Source organism: Arachis ipaensis, chromosome B08, assembly GCF_000816755.2.
Source record: "Arachis ipaensis cultivar K30076 chromosome B08, Araip1.1, whole genome shotgun sequence".
NCBI lineage: Eukaryota > Viridiplantae > Streptophyta > Magnoliopsida > Fabales > Fabaceae > Arachis > Arachis ipaensis.
The window spans coordinates 116,840,139-116,857,230 of record NC_029792.2 but is presented as its reverse complement, the minus strand read 5'-3'; the positions used below and the strand labels follow the sequence as shown (position 1 = coordinate 116,857,230).

At 34.4% G+C, this 17,092-nt stretch overlaps 1 protein-coding gene and 1 long non-coding RNA gene across 2 annotated transcripts; one reads left to right on the top strand and one right to left on the bottom strand.

The window, feature by feature from the left end:
- Positions 8,282–10,014, bottom strand: LOC110265732. Its single transcript, XR_002351985.1, has 4 exons — positions 9,571–10,014; positions 8,876–9,455; positions 8,685–8,753; positions 8,282–8,597 (listed from the first exon to the last, which is right to left on the bottom strand). It is a non-coding gene; the product is annotated as an uncharacterized LOC110265732 (long non-coding RNA).
- On the top strand, positions 11,833–13,946 carry LOC110265358. The gene is made up of 5 exons (XM_021108321.1): positions 11,833–11,931; positions 12,772–13,120; positions 13,552–13,574; positions 13,654–13,740; positions 13,851–13,946. The coding sequence occupies exons 1-5, from the start codon at positions 11,833–11,835 to the stop codon at positions 13,911–13,913; spliced, it is 621 nt and encodes a 206-aa protein (XP_020963980.1). The 3' UTR covers positions 13,914–13,946.

The following is a 17,092-nucleotide window of genomic DNA, read 5'->3' as shown; positions in this document are numbered from 1 at the left end:
CTTCTCGATGTTAGGGCTTAACGAAGTGAGATTTACTCATTGTAATTGCCATAGTTATGGTTATGACAAGGATAGGATTCCTTAGCTCTCATTTCCAAGTCAAGGTTCCTTCATGCATTGAATTACATTCTCATTAGTTTATTGCTTCCATCTTTAGTTCTTATTATTTCATTGCTTTAGTAATTTAATTTCTAGTTCTTTTAATTTCCGTTCTACGCTTGAAAATCCCAATGTTCACAACCAAACGTATGCGCTCAATTGTTAGTCCGAGGAAAAATGACCCGAGATTTAAAGCTCTCGGTTTTTTTAGTGGTTTAAATTATGACAAACAAATTAAGCTTTGATTGTGAGGATTGAATGTCGGTTTAGGTTATACTTGCAACGAAAATATTCTTTTATTGAGAAATTCTAGACCAACATAAAATTCTCGCGTCAGCCAAATACAAATCATAAGGGACATGCCATTCCTACACGCCTTCGAAGGTTCCTCCAAGCTAGAAGTTGGTGTGCATCATGCCAAGGGTGGGCGTGCCACACGCCAAGGTTGCATACTCCTAAGGCTGAAATTTTGATGGCGTGCAACACGCCAAATGTGGGCGTGCCATACCCAAGTTGACAAGCCCAATTACCACTCCAAGCTCATGATGCTGAAGCATTAAATCACCAAGCTTTGAACCTCAATTACAAAGAAGATCACTAATTAGTTAAGAGTCATTAAGAAAAAGATTTTATTTGAATTAGATTTGATTTTGTTTGGATTTAATATAAATTTAAATTCTAGGTTATTGTTTAGGTTTTAAATAAATCCAAGGACTTAGTCTAGGGACATCACAGAACACACTATACCATACTTTAGGATTCTATTTTCATTCCACCATGAGCAACTAATCTCTTCTGTTAAGGTTAGGAGATCTATTCATCTTTTTATGGATTATTAATATAAATGTTTTACTTTATTTGAGGTCTATGCTTTAATTTATTTCATGATTGAGTTATCGTTCTTCATTCCTAAAGATTTATAAATATTGTAAAACATTCTAACTCTATTTGGAATTCTAATATTATTTTGGAAGAAGTAATATTGGAATTAGCTTGAAAACTCTTTCTCATGATTTTTTGATTTAACTAGAAATAGTGTTTCAAAGAGTATGCGACACTTTATGATTTTCACTTGCTTTAGTTTGAATAAGTGACATAAAATTTGGATTAGAAAACTTTTGGAAATCATTCTTTCGTGTAAGTTTCAATTGTTTAGGACTAGTTTGGATAAGTGACATATAATTTAACCTAAAGACTATTCTTGAATCTTATTTGAAACTAAGTCCGATTTGTGCTTAACCTCTTTTCTTAAATAATTGACTAAGGAATTAGCGATTAATTAGGTTAAAGAGAAAGTGAATTACCAAGGAATTGGAATTTGATTATTTATTTTTTGTCGTGATTGATATCTGCATACCTCAAATAAATGAACATAAGGATTATTTTCCTAGAGAGTGAACATCTTTGAAACCTTAACATTCTCATCATCATTGTCTTCACATTCACTGTTTACTACTTTTAATGCCCCTATTTACATGTTTGCTATAATTCCTCATTCATTCCCTGCTTCTTGATTTGTCTAATTAGAATAATAAATTAATCATTGTTTCTTAGTCCTTTAATCCTTGTAGGAACGATAACTTACTCACTCGTATATTACTTGATACGATTCGGTGCACTTGCCGAGTTGTGGTTTTGCAAAAATCCGCATCAAGTTTTTGACGCCGTTGCCGTTGATTAATTGAGATTAACAACTACCACATTAATTGATTCTCTAAATTAGGCCTCTTTATTTTCTTTTGCTATCCACTAGAATTTCCTCCACTGTGATGTTGGGAATTCCATCTTTTCTCTTTGTTATTTTTCTTGTGTGTTTTTGCATGCAGGAAAACAAAGATAAAAACCTCTTCAATTTGATCCAGAGATAGAGAGAAACCCCAAGCAACTAGAAAAGAATCAAGAAATCAGAGAAAACTAGAAGAAATTGAGGAGCTTGAGCCAGAAAGCATGGCAAATAACAATGCCAATACTAGGAGAACTCTTGGTTCTTTCACTAAACCCATTTTTGAAAATTGTGGAAGTGACATAGTAGTTCCTGCTGTGGAGGAAAACAACTTTAAGTTGAAGCATTAACTCATCACTTTGGTGTAATGAAATTGTCAATTTAGTGGGAGTCCTGAAAAAGATCTTGATTTGTACATCTTTAACTTTTTGCAGATTTGTGACACAATCAAATCTAATAGTGTCTCTGCTGAAGCCTATCAATTGAAGTTGTTCCCATTCTCTGTAAAGGACCGAGCAAAGCAGTGGCTCAACTCCAGATTTTTTATGATGGGATTACTCCTACTTCAAGGAATTCATTGGACAACTCAGTTGGAAGATCCATGCACATAAAGACCACTGAAAAATCCTTGAAATTAATTGAGATAGTGGTCAACAATCAGTACTTGTATTTCTCTAAAAGAACAATAAAGAAAGGAATGATGGAATTGAATACACTAGACACTATTCTAGCGCAAAACAAGGCTATAGCTCATCAAATCAGCACACTCACTAAACAAATGAGACAAATACAAGTCTCAGCAGTGGAAATTCAAGGCATCACTTGCGAATTTTATGGAGGGGTCTATCAAGGTGAAGCTTGCCCACTGTTTCAAGATAATTCCTCCTCTATTGAGCAAGTAAATTACATGAAAAACTTCTCAAAGCCACCACATAATGACCCTTCTCAAAAAATTTTAATCCGGGATGGAGAAACCACCCTAACTTTGGATGAAAAAATCAAAACCAAAGAAACAACAACTTCAATAACTTTCGCACTCCTCACCAACCACAAACACCTCTCACACAACCAACCCAAAACCCACAAAAGACCTCCCCTATTGAGAATGCCCTGGAAAAACTCTTTCAACACAGATCCACATTCATCCAACAAACCTCTAATTTCATGCAAGAGAATAGAGCCTCCATAAAAAAACTTAGAAGTACAAGTGGGCCAACTTGTCAAGTAATTTGCGGAGAAACCCAAAAATATTTTCTCCAGTGATACAATTCCCAATCCAAGAGAAGAATGCAAGGTTATTAGCTTGAGGAATGGAAGGTTGGTTAGCAAAAAGAATAACGACCAAACAGAGGCATCAAATAAAGAGGGCGTAGAAGAGAAGAAGCAAGACAAGGAAAGCACTGTCCATGCACCAATTGAACCTCTAAAGGAAAAGGAATCAATGACTCCATACCAACCAAGAATTTTTTTTCCTCAAAGACTAAAGAAACAACACTTTGATGGACAATTCTCTAACTTCTTAGAGGTATTCAAGAATCTTCACATCAACATTCCATTCATAGAGCCTTGGAACAAATATTCATTATGCTAAATTTATGAAAGAGTTGCTATCCAAGAAGAGGCATTTAAAAGAAGATGAAACAGTGGTAATGGTAAAAGAATGTAGTACCATAATTTAAGGTAATTTGCCAAGAAAGATGCAAGATCCAGGGAGCTTCTAAATCTCATGCACCATTGGAAGCACAACTTTTGAAAAAGCCTTGTGTGATTTAGGAGCAAGTATCAATTTAATGTCCTTGTTAGTGATTAAGAAGCAACAAATCCAAGAAGAGCAACCAACAAGGATAGCACTACAAATGGCGGACAAATCAATGAAATATGCACACTGAGTAGTTGAGAATGTCTTGGTCAAAGTGGAAAAATTTTTTCTCCTAATAGATTTTGTGATTCTTGACATGGAGGAGGATGAAAATGCCCCCATAATCCTAAAAAGATCATTTCTAGCTACATGGAGAGCTCTCATTAATGTGGAAAAGGGTGAGTTAATGTTGATGGTACATGATGAGTACTTAGTTTTTCATGTTTTCAAAATCATGCATCATTCAAATGAGAAGGAGAATTGCATGAAGGTTGAATCAATTGATCCAAGCCTCCAAGAACCCCTTGATAAAGTAACTCTGAAGGTTCTACTTTCATGCTTAGGAGGAAAAGAAGAAAGAGAAAAGGTGCAGCAAATTGAAGACACAAAAGAGGCTAACAAGAGTTTGTAATCCAAGCCCCCTTTGAAATCAACAAAACTCCCTCTAATACTAAGCCTAAGTTTGGTGTCGAGTGTGTATCATCAAATAAGAAGGAAGTTCTCAAGAAGGTGCTTAGAGAGTGGCGAAACAAGAAGATTCCTACAGAAGACTTCTCATCAGGAGAGAAAGTGATGTTAGTTCACTATCCCCTGAAGCCATATACAGTGAACAAAATTCTTTATCTTGAACACATTGAGCTCATAGATGAAGATACGAGGAGAAAATTCACAGTTAGAGGGGAGGAGTTGAAGGACTATGATCAACCTCCACCTTAGCAAGAACCAACCGTCAAGCTAGTGACGTTAAAAGAGCGCTTGTTCGGAGACAATCCAACCATCGGTAACCTTTTATTTTGTCTTTAATTTTGTTTTGTTTTTTATTTTATTTGTTTTATTTGAATAATTGTTGCATCACTTTTGTGCCTTTAATTGGTAATCATGATTATTCATAATTCCATCATCACTATTTTTCTTTGTTGCTTAAGGACAAGCAACCATTCTAAGTTTAGTATTGGAGGCTATGCTTTACATAGCCTAGAAGATGGTAAAGAGGGAGGTAACTCTATTTTTGAATTTTTATTTCTTATATCTTGCATCTGTTTTGATAATCATGATTCATTCATATGCATTCCACCTTACTTTTGAAATTGCTTGCACCCAATATCTTTAAGCATGCAACAAAGAGTTTTTGAATGAAAAAGTTGATTTTTTTTTAAATTTAGGGCAAGATTAAGAGAAGTGGAGGTTCTGATAATGTGAATATGACATGAGGTTACATGTTTGTGAAAAATTATATGGGGAGCTCTAAGATATAGAATGAAGTTTAGAGAAGTATTATGGAGGTTTTCAAAAATCTATAAAACCAAGAAGCAGCAAGAAAAGAAAAGAGAAAGAAAAATAAAAAGCAAGGCCCAAGGCTCTGAGCACCAATGGCTAGGAAGTTTAAAAAGAAACAAAGCTCAAAGAGTTATTTTCCTACTTAAGTGCTTGTGGTGTTGCTGTGTCAAGGAGAGAGGTTTGAGCAAGTAAGTCCGAGGGGTGCTTCAACACTCGGTACCTTGAACCAACTGGTTTGGGAGATCAATTGAAAACTCATCTTAAAAAGCCGTATTAAGATGGAACATTTAGAGTCAAAGCCAAGTGCAATAAATCCTCAAAAGAAGCAAGCTAAGAAAAGAAAAGAATGATCAAAACAAAAGAAAGAAAAGGGAGAAGCTGTCTTCAAGGTGAAAATATATAAAGAGACCTTCATAATATCATCCAAATGTTATTCCTACGTTCTAAGACTTTCAATTATAAGCCCAGTAAGCACTGGAATCCATACATGCTCACACAATTCGGAGTTCACCCCACTGTCACTTGATCACTTCACTCACTGAATAATTTTTAAACCCACTCCAATTTAGATGACTCTTTTATGCATAGTTCTTTTCTTGCTTAGGGATAAGTAAGATCTTAAGTTTGGTGTTGTGATGCATGAGCATCTTTATTTATTTTTTTTATTTCTTTGAATAAAGTTAGTGATTTTCTTATTTGAATTAAGATTTTTGTGTTTTATTCAATATTTCTTGAAGTTGCTTTGAGTTTTGGCATGTATAGAAAAGTGTTGAAAATGAGCAAAAATAACGATGAAAAGAGGCAACCAAAGAAGCCCCTGGGAGAACCAAGGAAGGTGGCATGCAAAAGAAAGCAACCTCCCAAGAAACTAAGAATTGAAGACAAGTGCAAAGAGAATTTAGTGAGCTGTTAACCCTGACCACTTCATACTCCAACGAGTATAACTTGAGCTAAAGAGGTCCAAAAAAAGCGATTCTAGTGGCATTAGAAAGATAACATTTAGAATTTTCCAACGATATATAAATATCTATAGTGGACGTTGAGTTTGAGGGGTGCAATTCACCATTCTTTTCCGCAGAACAAAGCTGACCGCAGAACCAGCGTGTTTCACGCCCAAACTACACTAAACTGGCGTGTAACATGCCTTCGACCACAAATTGTACCTCTCAGGCACACCAATGGTGTGCACATGCCCAGCATGGTGTGCCACATGCCAACCCCTCTCCTTGTCACCTCCATGCACCCCAAAGACCAATTTCAAGCATGATGTGCCACACGCCTTCGATGGACACTTTCAGGAGCACAAGATACAAGCATTTGGGCATGCCACATGCCCTCAAAGGCCTCTAAGTTTCTAGCCAAACTTGCTTGGAGTGCTACACGCCAATCTTGAACATGGCACGCTGGGCCATTTTCCAGGAAGGCCTCCAAGACAAGAATGAAGGGAGTGCAACACACCAATGCTTGGTGTGCCACATGCCCAAGGAAGACACTCCCAGGGCTAAAATTTTTTGGTGTGCCACACGCCAATCATAAGGGGCGTGTCATTCTTACACGCCTTCAAAGGTTCCTCCAAGCTAGAAGTTGGTGTGCAACACGCCAAGGTTGCATGCTCCCAGGGCTAAAATTTTGATGACGTGCAATACGCCAAAGATGGGTGTGCCACACGTCCAAGTTGACAAATCCAATTACCACTCCAAGCCTATGATGTTGAATAATTGAATCACCAAACTTTGAATCTCAATTACAAGGAAGATCACTAATTAGTTAAGAATCATTAAGAAAAGATTTGATTTGAATTAGATTTGATTCTGTTTGGATTTAATTTGAATTTAAATTCTAGGTTATTGTTCAGGTTTTAAATAAATCCAAGGACTTAGTCCAGGACATCACGGAACACACTACACCACAATTTAGGATTCTATTTTCGTTCTACCATGAGTAACTAATCTCCTCTGTTAAGGTTAGGAGCTCTGTTCATTTTTTTATAGATTATTAATCTAAGTGTTTTACTTTATTCAAGATTTATGTTTGTATTTATTCATGATTGAGTTCTCATTCTTCATCCCTAAAGATTTAGAATTGTTGGAAAATATTCTGACTCCATTTGGAATTCTAATATTGTTTTGGAAGAAGTAATATTAGAATTAGCTTGAAAACTCTTTCTCATGACTTTTTGATTTAACTAGGAAGAGTATTTCAAAGAGTGTGTGACACTTTATGATTTTTATTTGCTCTAGTTTGAATAAGTGACATAAAATTTGGATTAAAAAACTTTTGAAAATCATTCTTTCATGTAAGTTTCAATTGTTTAGGAATAGTTTGGTTAAGTGATATATAATTCAACCTAAGGACTATCCTTGAATCTTATTTGAAACTAAATCAGATTTGTGCTTACCTCTTTTCTTAAATAATTGACTAAGGAATTAGCAATTAATTAGGTTAAAGAGAAATTGAATTACCAAGGAATCAGAATTTGATTATTTATGATTTGTCGTGATTGATCTCTACATGCCTCAAATAAATGAACATAATGATTATTTTCCTAGGGAGTGAACATCTCTGAAACCTTAATATTCTCACCATCATTGTCTTCACATTCACTATTTGCTACTTTTATTGCCTCTGTTTACACATTCGCTATAATTCCTCATTCATTCCTCTGCTTCTTGATTTGTCTAATTAGAATAATCAAGTAATTATTGTTGCTTAGTCCTTTAATCCTCGTGGGAACAATAACTTACTCATCGTGATATTACTTGATACGATTCGGTGCAGTTGCCGAGTTGTGATTTTGCAAAAATCTGTATCATCCGGCCTACCAACCTAGTGATCATGGTGGTGGTGGTAGGAACGTGTCGAAGAGCGCAAACCCGTTCGTAGTACGTAGGTTCCGAATCATGCTTCTAAATGCATCGCGAACCGAGTTGTACGCCTTAGTCTAAAGCCGAGTCACGATGATTCCACAGTCCATAGTGATCCCTCCACTATCGGACTGGTCCATTACAAATGTCACCGGTGAAACAAAGATCTTGTATCCACCGATGCTGACTCTGGCGAGCTCCGCGTAGTAGAACGTGTCGAGCTTCTAGTTCCTACGAAGTGCTCTGGTGGCGGTGGCGGTGGCGGTGAGTGGAGGCAATGAAGAGGGGGAGGAAAGGCTGTGGTAATCAGGAAGGTGCTAATAGCAGTAGTGAGGATTGTGAAAATTTGGGAAAGAAAATAAAGAAGGGGGTAATTTGAGAATTTTATTAAAAAGTCAACAAAAAATTAGGGTTTGGTTACTTTTATCATACGGAACCTATCTTTCATGGGTACAACGTTAGTTTTCTTTTTTTATGGGTACTTTGTTGGTGTTCACAAAATTCACGGGTACAAATGGTGGTTTATTCCTTTGATTTTGGATATAATGCAAAACGACCAAGAACTCCAAACATTAGAGGATATGAGAATTATTAATGCGTACTTGTTATAATTGGGTTGCTTTTTCTTCCAAATGCTTCCAATGGATCTAGTCTCTATTTATAAGGATAAATTAAAATTGTTCCAACAGCCATAGCAATCAAGAAAGAGCCACATGCAACGGCTGAAATAATTGCTACTTGTGGAAAATCATTCCCTTTCTGACAACTTCCATTACTGAAACATCAATGAAGCACACTTAGAATTTTATTTCCTTTGTCTCAAAACTACTCTTTTTTTCCTGTTTAGGAAGATACTTCTTACTTTGTATTGATTGAAATGTTCAAGTTTCCTGAAAGCTTATGGTTCATGCGATCATTGCAGGCATAATATCTGAAAAGTAATAATAGAATACAAGATAATGGAGTATGCCCAAACATACTTACAGTGATTGGAAAATTTGAAGCAACATTTTAATATATAAGATGAAATACAATGCAAAATCTAAAACATACATTGACTTTAAATGTGGCAGTGAATGACCCCATAAGATCATTATATCTCAGATCTCTGTTCCAAAAAACTGTCTAGTTAATCAATATTTGGAAAATTGTCAAATAGCACATTGCTCTATGATGAGAAAGTAAGTACTATTTTCTTAGACAAAAAATGTGTTGAACAATACTCGCCTACTGTCTTTCTGTAAATGGCATAGTAATTAACGGCCGCACACTTTAAAGGAGCAAAACAATTTTCTTTTGCCTTGCTTTAACATAAGATACAGGGAAACAAAAAATGAGAAAATCAGCATGTAGGAATATACCAAACATCTTCTCTAGTTCAATCGAGGTAAAAGAATGCAGTTTGCAAATTTTTCATTTTGTTAAACTTAAGAATAGGAGAACAGCAGAAAACTGCACATATAAACTAAGTAAGCAATTTATTATCACTATCATGTAATTTTGGGTAAGCATTTTATTGAATAGTTACCATGAGAGGAAGAAGTAATATATAATCTTTGGTCAGTTCAAACAGCAGTAGAACTGAAATTGAAGGGACAGAATAGACAGATGCTAATGTAGCAGCCATTCCAACCTGTGATAGAAATAAAAAATAACTTGTAATTATATGAGCTTACATCAACAAAGCTTGATGTCAGCAGTGACATTTATACAATATATATAGTTACTGCATAATAACATCAACTTACAAGAGCAAATGCCTAGGGTTGGGCCACAACAGCATTTCCAGGGATTGCTGAATTGATAAATTCTACCCCAACGCCTCCAAATGCAGCACCAACTATAGAACCAATCATTAAAGTTGGCACATAAAGACCACCTAGCCCAGAGCCCTTGCAAAGAGTTGTTGCAATAACCTTAGCAGTTGCCAATTGAGTCAGGAGCCATATTCCAGGAGCTGAAGCACTAGTTCCAGTATGGAGAATTTCTTCCACATTTGTGAAACAACAATACAATATTCTAGGATATTTAAGAGCAATGATCCCAGCTCCTAAACTGCCTAAAGCAGTGAGTTGGTGAAACTCATCTAAAATTTTGGGGTTAGCAGTCCAATTTCTCACTCCTCCACCTAGAGTATTCATGGATCGGATCGGATCGGATCCATATATCCGCGGTGTTTATCTGAATCTGACCCGAAATAAAAGTGCGTGTCATTGAATGAATAAAAAATTTCTACTAATCCACTAATTGCTAATATGGCATCTAGAATGAAGAAAAAATTTGAAAAGTATTGGGATGAAATTCATGGCCTTATGGGTGTTGCTGCTGTTTTAGATCCTAGGTACAAGATGGTTGGGGTTGAGTTTCAATTTTAAAAAAATGTATCCAGATCCAACAGAATATTTCAAGCATGTTGATACATTTCATCAATTGTGTAATGAGTTGGTTAATGAATACACTAAAAAATTGGGGTGTTCATGGATCGGCTCGTATCCGCAGATCCGCGGTAAATATACGCATCCGATCCGAAAATTGCGGATACGATCCGATCTGCAAATTGATCGGATCGCGGATATCTGCTCTACATCCGCGTATCCGATCCGCGGATCCGCACTATAATAATTAAAAAATAAATAAATATATATATGTTTAGTATTATATTTACTTGTTTGTATGTTTTAGTTAATAATTATTATTCATATATTGTATTATTTTATTTTTATTATTTAAAAAAAATATCTTTAATATTATTTTAAAAGTAAACATGTTAAAAATAATAGAAAAGAGAATTTTATTGATATTTTTTAATAAAATAAGCTTTTAAAAATACTTTTATGCTTTGTGGATATATCCGATATCCAATCCGATCCACAAACGTGCAGATTAGATCGGATCATATCCAAGCTTAAAAATTGCGGATATTGGATCGGATCCGATGATTTTAGTGCGGATCGGATCGAGATTTTGGCTATATCTGATCCGATCCGCGTTCACCCCTACCTGCACCAATAGTTAAAGCCAAAAAATTTCCTGTAACTGAAATAGAGAAAGGGGAATCTCAGAAGGTGACAGAATTATGACCACAACAAACAAATTTACATACATTGAAACAGAGAAACAGCGAGGGAATAAATTCGTACCTTCTTGTGTTATGGTGATGGTTGAGCACTGATTGAGGGAGAGGCAACGACGACTGAAGGAGGAGCAAGAGAGAGTCAGCATCGACAGAGGTAGGGTTCGCGTGAGAGAGAGTGAGCACCGAGGGAGGCCTTACGAGCGACAGTGAGCGCCGACAGAAGGCACGTCGATGGAGGGTGCGCCGATAGAGGCAGCACTTATTGAAGTTAACGAGGGTTGCGAGAAACGAGGATTGCGAGAGAGGGATAGATGGTTGCGAGCTGAGAGATGAAAATGAGTTCTCAATGATGAGGAGGTCTACGAGCTGATAGAGGGTTGCGAGCTGAGAGAGGGATACGAGATAGGGTTCTTAGGGTTTAGCTAGGGTTCTTAAAGAGTAATGAATAGGGTTTGAGGGTTTAGGGTTCTCACTTCTCAGTGAGGGCTGTTTTGAGTGATGTGTTTTGAAAAAAAAAAAACTTAAGTGTTGGAGGAAAACATTGGTAGAAAATTAAATTTCAAATGGAAGCTTATTGCCTTGCTTTTTTAGGGTGTCAAATAATTAGAAGATATGAGCACGCTTTAAAAATGTGAATGTAGGAAAAGAAACTAGTCACGCATTAAAGGAGTACATATTTCCCTCTATTGCAACGCTTTTGAAGCCAAATCACTAATCTATCGTCACCCACATAAAAGTGTGGCAATTGATCCCTTTCGGCCACACTTTTGAAATGTGACACGAAAAAGCGTAGCTTCTCTAATCAATCGCCACTCTCATAAAAGCATAGTCGTTGATCCTTTTGGCCATGTTTTTAAAGCGTGGCAAGAGAAAAATGTGACGACGGCCTCTTTTCTTGTAGTGAGAGTCAACTCACAGGGTGTGTGTTAGACACATGACAATATTCTGCCAACACACAAAGAGTGTATATTGGACATGTGTCAACATTTTGGCCAACACGTGTCAAACTGCAGCCACACGCCCCCTGCATATTGTATCGATATTTTCTGCACATTCACAATACTGTAGTACACTTCAAATATCAATATTTAATCAAAATCCCCATTTTCATATCCATATTAAAAATAATGTATGGTCTTTTTATGTAGTATAACAATCAAAAGAATATAAATTCTCTTTAATTATAAATACTTACAACTCTTGTAAACTTTTTCTAAAGAAAAAAAAAATCAAGTGTAGTAAGGAAGCAAAAAAGTTGAATACGTGATTTCGGACTTAAACAAAATACTAGAAATTTGATCAGTAAATTGGGTGCTCAATTGCTTTATAAATTGTTTTTTATCAATAATATTTAAAAAATTCAAATTATTTCAATTTATTTTATTTAATATTAATTAATTATTAAAAGTAATAAATATTAAATTAAATAAATTTAAACCGTTTGAATTAATTTTTTATTATGTCCTTAATATTACCGATTAAGAGTTAGTTGGCTTGCAAGTGTAGGTTGTCGTTAGCTAGTTACTTATACACTATATAAACTTCAGATGAATCAAAATTAGGTTCATATTTTGGTGTAGGAAGCATTGTTCTGAAAATCGAACCGGATCGGCCGGTTCGACCGGATTAACCGAAAATCGATCATTTGTTCGGTTCGATTACTGTGAAAAACCGTCTTATAAAAAACCGACTTAAAAATCGGTCAAATTGACGGTTAATCGGTGAACCGCCAAAATCGTTCGATTTTTTTCGGTTCAGTGATATATATATTGTTAAAAAAAAAACGTTCAGAACCCCTCAGGCCCTCACCCACCCCTGCCCCTTTCTCTCTTTCTCTCTCTCACTGGGCAAACTCAAACCCTAACGGCGGTAGGAACCCAACCCCATCCCATCGCCGAGCTCTTCTTTTCCGATAGACGGTGTTGTCGCCGCTGGCAGAGACAGACTTGGGTGCCGTCTTCGCTCGTGGAAGGTCTGCTCGCTTCTCGATCCTCTTCTCCTCAACGTCGAGTGCTTGTTTGGAATTGTTGGTGACGCCGCCGCGAAGGGCTTCTTCATTGTCGTCTGTGCTCGATTTGTTGGTGCCCATCTCTCTCTTCGAGTTCTCTCTCTATTCGAGGCTTCGAGCTCTCTCTGTCTCTCTCTTTCTCACTGTGACGTGTCTCTCTGCTCGGCTGTGGAGTATTCACCGCGCCGTCACCTTCTTTCCTCCCTCGCCGCCGGTAAGCACTACTGCCTCAATTTATTTTTGGTTATTTTGTTAATTTTATTTATTCTGATTTTTGAGTTGTTGGCCATTGATATTTCCGATTTTGTGTTGTTGATGAACATTGTTAATGCTAGAATTTTTTCTGATTCTGAGTTGTTTATGTTAATTCTGAGTTGTTTATGGCTTTATGTTGGTTTTTCTGATTGAGTTGTTAATTTTGGTTGCTGATTTTCATTGAATCTGAATTGTTGATGGTGGTATGGTAAAATTGATTTTGTTGCTTTCTTCTGATTTTGATTTTCTGTGCTTGATTTATTTGTTCTCTGTTCATGATTTTGTTTACTGGCTTCATTATTTGTTTGTTTGCTGGCTTCATGATTCTGAGGTTATTTTTTCATGAATTTGTTTGCTGGCTTTATGAATTTGTTTGCTGCTTCATGAAATCCTCTGAGACTGCTAATTACAAGGTGATAATACTCATTCACATTGCATTCAAATTCTCCTTTTGTCTGGTTTACTAATCACTTATGATATTGTTTAAAACAGAGGGCTACTGAACTAGAAGACATCATACGTAGGAAGAATTCGACGATCTCAAAATTAAAGAAGGATTTGGTGGTTCTAGAACAAAAGGTAAGAAGCTGATACAAGATATTGTCATTTTGAGATGATAATGAATAAGGACACACATAATTTTTCTAAGAAGTGGCCACATAACTGGTTTTTTTCACTATTGACTGTAGGTTATGCAGCTTACTAGAGAACGCCGAGCCTCCTTCACTGCCTTTTATTTAATATTTAATTAAACCGGTTGAATTCCGGTTAAACTCCAATTGAACTCCGATCGAACCAATAAACTATTAAACCAGTCACCGGTTTATTAACCGGTCCGATTCTCGCAACCTTGGTAGGAAGTAGGAAATTATCTTACACATGTAGAATTCACCCAAAAAAAAAAAAATTCTTGCACATGTAGTCAATGCTAGATCGTGACAAGTATGTGAGAGTAGGACAAAACCTGCACATTTATCAATGACATATTATTACGTTTTGCATTGTTTTCACCCCACGGACGTAGCTTTTATGCAGCCTTTGCACACAGTTATCGGCGAGGAATTAAGTTTGCTAACCATCAAGTTTTCTATAACCAGAATTAGTTAAGATCATAGTACTTTTTGGGCTTTTGTTTCTTTTGGCCCATGTCTTAATGATTTTTCTCGTTACGGTTCCGCTACGTTACCAACAACATATCTGCCAACTTCTGCCAATTCTTATTTATAATTGTGTTTTATGAAAGTGTGTTTGTGGATATGTCTAATAAAAATGTCTTTTTTATAGCTGTATTTAATAGAAGTATCTTTATAAATATATTTTCTGGATGTGTCTCTTTATATATGTATTTAAAATATATTAATTATTAGACACATCTACAAACACACTTTCATAAAACATAATTATAAATAAAAGTTGACAGAAGTTGGCAGATAATATGTTGGTATCCTATACTTTTCCTTCTCATTAATGAAGATTTGACAGAGTTATTGTCGGTATAGTACTTAAAATCTCAATTTAATTCATAAAATTTTTTTAATATTATAATTTTAAATAAATTAATTAATTTTATAAAATCTTTACTAGATAAAATAATTTTATAATTTAAATCTTATTATGATTACACGTTGGGGCCTTATAGTGTACAGATGTGGGTGTACAGATTTTTGTCTTTTTGTGGCTGAAAAGCGTGTCACTAAAAGTGTTGCTTAAAGAAAAAGTGTTACCCTTAATCGTTAACTTGGCTCTGATACCAATTTTTACTCTTCATATTTTACTTCGAATAAGTTTATAATTGAAATATGTTACTTTTATAATTCTGATTTTTATAGTTTTCAATCTTGTTTTAGTTTATAATAGTCTTTTTTGCATGGATTATTGTTTATAAAATTTTTTATCTGTTTGTCTTTTTCTTGAATATATTTTCTCAAATCTTCAACAACTTCTTTTATTTCTACACTTTCTGTTGTTTCTAAGTATCTTTTTAATTTTTCAACCTCATTCTCCATTTTTTCTTTCAACAGCTTTAATTCTTTTAAGTCATAATATGGTTTTCCAGGCATTTATAAATTTTTTAAGTTTAACTCCAACTTGTTTATATTTATTCTTATTTCTATCCTTTTTATTATGAGGTCATCAATTTCGATCTGAAGATTATTTAATTCCCTTTTATACTCCTTTATTTTACTTTTTATTTTATTTTCTGGTCTTTCAATCCTTGCATGCTTCATTATTTATTTTAGAATTTCTGCAAATTCTATCATCGCTTCATCACTATTTTCTAGAGATTCTATTAATTTTTCTAACTTTTCAACTTCTCTTTTTAACTTCTCATAGATTGTTTTTAGAGCTTCAAATGCTCTTTGATTTATTTCAGAAAATTGCAAATAATTCAAACGATTTTCTCTTTCAAAGAGATCTTGTTTCTTATCTTGATAAGTTACATATATTTCTTCTTTATTTATTGTCATAATTTAGTATTTAAGGTTTCATTTAATTTTTTGACCTTTTTTGTTAATTCTTTTATTTCAGAATTTTCTTCTTTAATCTTTAACTTAGATAAACTTAAAGGACTATTAATTTTAGATTCTCTTATTTGAAAAGATATTTATTTGAAAGTATAAATTTAAATAACATGTCTCTAATATAGAAAATATTTTAAATTTTAAGATATTATCTATAGTAGTAGTCGGTATTTTTATACGTTTTGATTTTTGATTTATTGAAGAATCGTGTGGAGCTTTTAAAACTATATATGTTAGTTCTTGAATGAATGGATGATATAGCTTTAAAAAGTTATTTCCTATGATAAAATCCATTCCGGAATCTAACATATATATAGATGGAATAATGAACCTATAATTTTGAATAAAAATTTCAACCATCTCTGCTTTTTGGTTAATTTTATGTATTGATTTGTCAGCTATTTTAACTCTTAATGGTTTCTTTAATTTTTTCCAATCAAGTTTTATTTTTGAACTAGCAAAGCATTGTGTTGCTCCAGAATCTATGAAAGCATTTATAAATTTTTCTGTTATTTTTATAGTAATAAATGTAGCATTATTACTCAATCTCTGAGTCTGTTTCCGAGACATATTCAAAAATATAATCTAAGTTATCATCAGATTCTTCTAAAGGTTCCATGAAACAAGACTTAGCAATTTCTATTTGTTTAGTAAGATCCTTTTTATCCTTCTTTTTCGGACATTCATTTGCATAGTGTCCTTCTTCTTGGCAATACCAACACTTACAATTTTCTTTTTTATTTGGGCAATAATCACTTTTTTGTTTCTTATTTTTATTGTTATTTCTTTTTCTAAAATACCTCTTTTTTCTCCAGTTTGGATAGTATTTTCTTTTTCTAAATTAATATTTTCTTTTTCTTTGAAAATTTTTATTAAGACCATATTTTTGAGGTATCTCTTCATTATCCTGACAGCAAATTCTAATTATATTTGCAAATCTTTTTTGAGTCACTTCTTGTATACAACGTTCTTTTATTTCCTCTCTTATTGCAGAGGTTGCTCCACCAAAATTATTTTCAATTGTCCCTCTATTTATTTCTCTTATAAATCTTCCCATAATAAATTCTAACCAGTTTTCGAAAATTTCTTTTTCATTCGTTTTACAGTCTAAATCGAGCATTCTTTCTCCTTCCATTTCCTGGATTTTAGGAACGTATTTGGTGTTTTTTTTTGTATATTTTGAATCTTTATAAACCCTTTTTTAAAAGCATAATTATCAAAACCTGTTTCCCATTTAAATTGAGATTGATTATCCCTAGATGTTCCAGCTTCATTTTTTACTTGTATTGGAATTGCTGGTTCTTCGTCACTTGAATAATCTAGGATGTGTTCTTCATTTTCTATATTTTCAGAATTTACTATTTCTTCTTCTATCTGAAATTCCTGTTCCATAATATTATTTTCTTGAG